At 40.8% G+C, this 5,351-nt stretch overlaps 1 protein-coding gene across 1 annotated transcript; it reads left to right on the top strand.

Annotated features, from left to right (window-relative positions):
- Window positions 1-2,739: 2,739 nt before the first annotated feature.
- On the top strand, window positions 2,740-4,930 carry Fibin (fin bud initiation factor homolog). The gene has a single exon (XM_042691486.1). It carries the CDS (start codon window positions 3,284-3,286, stop codon window positions 3,917-3,919), a length of 636 nt encoding a protein of 211 aa, XP_042547420.1. The 5' UTR covers window positions 2,740-3,283; the 3' UTR covers window positions 3,920-4,930.
- The last annotated feature ends 421 nt before the right edge of the window (window positions 4,931-5,351 follow it).

Genomic DNA, 5,351 nt, shown 5'->3' with positions numbered 1-5,351 from the left:
ATCTCATCTTCCTGAGTAGCTAGGATTATAGGTGTGAGCCATTGGCGCCCAGCTCTTAGGTTCACTTTTAATGCAGAAATCGTGCAATTTGGCAAAAAGAGCCATTATAAAAAATAAAGCTATCTAAACTTACAATTATATAAACTATATTAAAATAAAGGAAATATGAACAAAAAAGTCATCATTCCTAATTACTAGACTTGTACTTGTTGCTGTTTTCTTAGGCTTATCTATATCTAGTCATCTGTATGATGGGAATCCTATATAATGATACATTACATTACTGATTTTTCTCTACTCTTCATTCAGTTCTATCAGCCATGATGAATACTTATACTAAGAAGATCAGCAAATGTTATAGATGAGAGCCCCCTCATAAAGCTATCTGCTAAACACTGACACTAACTGCAAAAGGTCGCGGTGTTTTCCACATGTAGTCAATGCAGGTAAGTATTTGAGGCAGAAGGAATATTCATAAGTACATCCTCTATTCTCAACTATTTTAAACCAGGACCCTAAATGTATCCTGAATGTATAGCTGCAAAATTGGTTCTTGTTTTCTTAAGCAAAATGGCTTATTCCAAAATTTCTGATATACCATCCAGACTAAGTCAATGTGGACACTGAGGCTCATTTGAAGAGGCTTTCATCTGAGTTACCAGGAAATCTTACATGCAATCTTGTGAGAATAATAATCAACAAAGAATCATGTAGCCCCACAAGAACTGTAATAACATTGGACTCACAAATGGAAGAAACTGCCCAAGAATGAATATAAGCTAAGAGCATAGACCAAGAATGGTGAAATCAAAACTAGGTTCTAGACTAAGCCTTGTCTGAAAAAAATTCTAATCCTAGACTTTATGTGAGTTCCCTTTGCCTCCACTCAGACTTAAATCTGATCCACTTGTACAAACTAATTCCTTTGCTATATATGGTGTGAGATTTGTATCTTCAGATGAGATCATTGCAAGAAGAAAGTAAATACTCCTGACTTCTTTTCTCATGGCTTTGTGTTTCTGTGTGCCTAACTCTCAAGAAGCAGCTTCTGAAGTTTTTTTATTACCCACCTTTGTAACTATAAGCTAACTAACTCCCCCTTAAGTAAATAGGAGCAAGCAAAAGTGCTTAATACAAAATTTGTTTAATTGAATTTGTTTGTAAGTCAAGGAGGAATTACTCAAGTAGTGGAACAAATTCCTCTTCTTTTCTTTGTCCAAGAAAACAGCTTGAATTCATCTGTTGTTAATGTCTAAGGGGACAAGAAATGAGCCAATGTGACTTGTGAGTCCAACAGTCCAGCCTCTCATCTACAGCAGGTTCTAGTCTTCCTCTGAAATAGAGTAAAACTTAGCCTTGGTCTTCTAGCATGAACAAACACTAAGAAAATTCCTGTGAAGTTTCTTCCATAAGTAAAAAGTATGCTCTATGTTTTCAGGATATCAAATATCCTGCTTAAAATGTGCAGCCAACATGCCTCAAAAGATCTATGCATGTGATACCGTATCCATGAAATAGTTATTTAACCATTTAACTGGACTTCTCACTGTCTGCCCAAAAACTGGGGCTGTGTATATCAATGAAAGTGTGGCAGGAGACTGTCACACTGTCACTGAATGACTTAATCCCCTTTGTGACTTGGAGGGAGACAGCTTTGGAAGCTGACAAGTCTACATGAGCAATCCTATCAAAGAAAAAAAGAAATTACCCGTGGAACTGTAATTATGGCATGGGCTTGCTTTCTTATCTATTCCCTAATTTCTTTTCTTCACATCACTGTGCATTATGCAATCTATTCTGCTTGTTTTATTTTTATGCTATTAATTTCCTTTCATTTCCTAGAATGAAAACTCTAGGAGGGCATAGATTTTTTCCATTGCTGCTCACTGCTGTTTATACCTAAAACAGAGCTTGATCACAACAAATATTCAACAAAAACTTGAACAAATGGCTTTTAGGCTTGCCTCATGTGTCAATAAGTTCAGAAATCAGAATTTAAAACTGGCTGGCAGAAAAAAGGTTCTTTTCTAAATCAAATTAAAGAAAAGATCTTGTGCTGTGCTTTAATAGCCTTCCTACAATGCCCATGACTAACAACTCGCTTTACATTCTGCCCTTTCTTTCTGGAAAATTTAGATAACTCTGAAACACTGAACATGTCAAAAGCTTGTAAGTAGCTCAGAAAAAGCAACAGCTGTAAAAGATAAGGCTAAAGACTCAATACAGGAGCTAAGTATGGATAGTTTTTCATAAAATTAGGCAGTAGTGTCAATTGTCCTTTTTTTTAAAATTAAGCAACCAAGCTAATTCTTTTTAATTTTTAATCTTGAGCCTATTACAACTATGCATTAATCCACTCCCCATATTTCTATTGTTTCCATAAAATTTCATATATTTATTAACCAATCATATCCAAACAAAAGTACCCTTTCTGACACGTTAAATTTGCCTCTAAAGGGAAACTTTTTAAAAATAAAAATAGGCACACTCCGCAAATCCAAACTAACTGCTATTTACTTAAACAGGTAAAACAACCTTTCCCTCTCCCTTAATGCCTTAACAGTAGATGAGCCTTTTTGTGTGTGGAAATTTCCCCCCTTCACGCTAAATTCTATTTTGCAGCTTCTCCCACTTCCAATCTTTAAAAAGAAACCCTGTGCCTTTAATAACAGAGACCTGGTGAGAGGTTTCTTTCCAAAGTTGTTCCCAGACTTCCAAGAGAGGAAAACAGCTGTAACTTGAGAGCCCAAAGATCCTCAGGATATCTTTAGCCAAAGCAAAAGCTCCATATCCCCTCCCTCCCAGTCCAGGGGTTGAAACCGTATCAGAAAGCAAGCAAAAGCGCCTTGCTCTTTTTGCCACAAGCTCCATCTCCCAGGAGCAAGAGGGAACTCCCAAAAGTGTACGAGAGAGACAACCATCTGCCAGATTCCTGGATGAGTGAGCCCCCCCTCCCGGCCCCTCCGAGCTGAGACGGACTGAGAGAGAGCCAGGCAGTTCCAGCCCCAGAGCAAAGGGCCAAAGGCAAAGACAGCTGCGAGGTGCATCCTCCTGCTTTGCTGCGGGGCTGTGCTACCCAGGCTCTGTTGCACAGAGCCCCATGAAGTCTGCTGGGGAGCAGGGACCCGGGTGCAGCCAGCCACTTGGGATTGAGGAGGACTCTGTTTGGGGAAGGTGGTATTGAAACCTCAAGGGACTGTTTTGCTTGTTCCTGGCCGGGGGAAAAATAAATAAGTCTTCTCCTGGAGAGGGAGAGTCTCTCTGGTCATCCTGAATTTCCAGAATGATGTTTCTAAAGTTGCTCTGGATAGCTTTCTTCTGCTACCTATGTCAGGGTTATTTTGATGGCCCTCTCTACCCAGAAATGTCCAATGGGACGCTACACCATTACTTCGTTCCGGATGGGGACTACGAGGAAAATGACGACCCAGAGAAGTGCCAGCTGCTCTTCAGGGTGAGTGACCGCCGGCGCTGCTCGCAGGGGGAAGGAGGCCAGGACAGCAGCTTGCTGAGTCTCACTCTCCGAGAGGAGTTCACCGTGCTGGGTCGCCAGGTGGAGGATGCTGGGCGGGTCCTGGAGGGCATCAGCAAGAGCATCTCCTACGACCTGGATGGGGAAGAGAGCTATGGCAAGTACCTCCGGCGGGAGTCCCACCAGATTGGAGATGCCTACTCCAACTCTGACAAGTCCCTCACTGAGCTGGAAAGCAAGTTCAAGCAGGGCCAGGAGCAGGACAGCCGGCAGGAGAACAGGCTCAATGAGGATTTCTTGGGGATGCTGGTCCACACCAGATCCCTGCTGAAGGAAACACTAGACATCTCTACCGGGCTCAGAGACAAATACGAGCTGCTGGCCCTTACCATCAGGAGCCATGGGACCAGGCTAGGTCGGCTGAAGAACGACTATCTGAAAGTATAATTCCCAAGGCACCGATGGGAGGCAGAAGGAACCAAATCAGTCTCCTGTTGTAAAAAGTGAAGGGCAGAGAACGAGGCTAAGTTTTCCCTTCGACCAGACCTCCACCTCCTTTTTTTTAATGTCCAGATTTGCACTTTGAGAATGAAATCTGAGATTATCTTGGGAAAAAAGGAAAGAAAAGAAAAAGTTGAGGGTCTGAGTGGTACTGATTTGTGTTTTCGTTTTGTACAATATGTACGAGGTTGTTATGAGTTTTGTACAATATGTAAGAGGTTGTTATGATTTGAGCACTCGGAAAGAGTAGTTATCAAGGCACGCCTCCTGTCTTTCCTGGGAGGTTTGATGGTCTGCAGAGGTAACTTGTTTCAGTCACGTCTCACAGGATGCATTTTTTAGGTAGACACTGATTCAAGTTTCTCCTCCTGCAGATTATGTGGAAATACCCTTAGAGCATGATGTACAACTCCATTCCACTCTTAAGAAGTCTTCTCTCTTGGGTTATAAAAGCTCAAGTGTCTGATTTTCAGCTGAGGTCCCAGGTCTTGCTCTGCTTGCGTGCCAGCCCATTGCAAGTTGCTTGTTTTATTTTCTCATTTTCTTTCTTATTTATTAACCATGATCGGTGAGTTGCTTTTGCTTTTTGTACAAAGTATTTTCAAATCATTCATTGCAGGGAAGTTTGCAGAATAGGTTCTCCGGGGTTTGTCTTAGTTACAGTGGCTGCATATATGAAATCTAAGCTCTTGTGGTGGCTACCAACTCTTGTGGATATGTTCATTTGTTATGTCTCATGTTGCATGTCTAGTGCCTTGTCATCTGTCAGTTACAAGGGAACAGATTTTTGAAAACACCTCCCAAATGCCTATGATTTAGGTTTCATAGTATTATTGCTCATGGGGGGGGGGGTTGCTTCTTTATTGCTTATTAAAAATGTGTACTTCAAAGAGGTAATTCTTATTTTAATAACTCCTTAACTAAGCTTTATTATTCAGCCAATAAATATGTTTCCATGTAATACTGGTTTATTTCCTAATTTATGTCTTTAACTTTCGTATTTCCAAATGGGGCCAATGTAATGAGAGAGGAGGATGGGGTTTCAGCCAGTTTATCTACAGCATATGCTAAAGAAGGCAGGACGAGAGCTATGTGGTTTGCCTTCCTTGCACTGACCTTTTTCACAAGAAAAATAATACAAAAAAAAAGATATCCTGTGTCAAAACTTTAAGTGTGATCTCTACTTGGTCTCTTTAATACTCTATATTTCTCCAGTTTTTCTCCATAGACTCAACTGGAAAAATAGATGACAAAGTTTATACATTGTATGACCTCAAAGACACATCCATGTTCTTTAATTAATGGCACCAAGGGTAGAAATGCACTTTCTTTCATGTCTTACCCTGGCCTGTCCTCATTGTCACCTAAAAGAAGCTTT

Source organism: Dipodomys spectabilis, unplaced genomic scaffold, assembly GCF_019054845.1.
Source record: "Dipodomys spectabilis isolate Male_0828 unplaced genomic scaffold, ASM1905484v1 ptg000145l, whole genome shotgun sequence".
In the NCBI taxonomy this organism is placed as follows: Eukaryota; Metazoa; Chordata; class Mammalia; order Rodentia; family Heteromyidae; genus Dipodomys; species Dipodomys spectabilis.
This window is presented reverse-complemented; position numbering and strand designations above follow the sequence as displayed.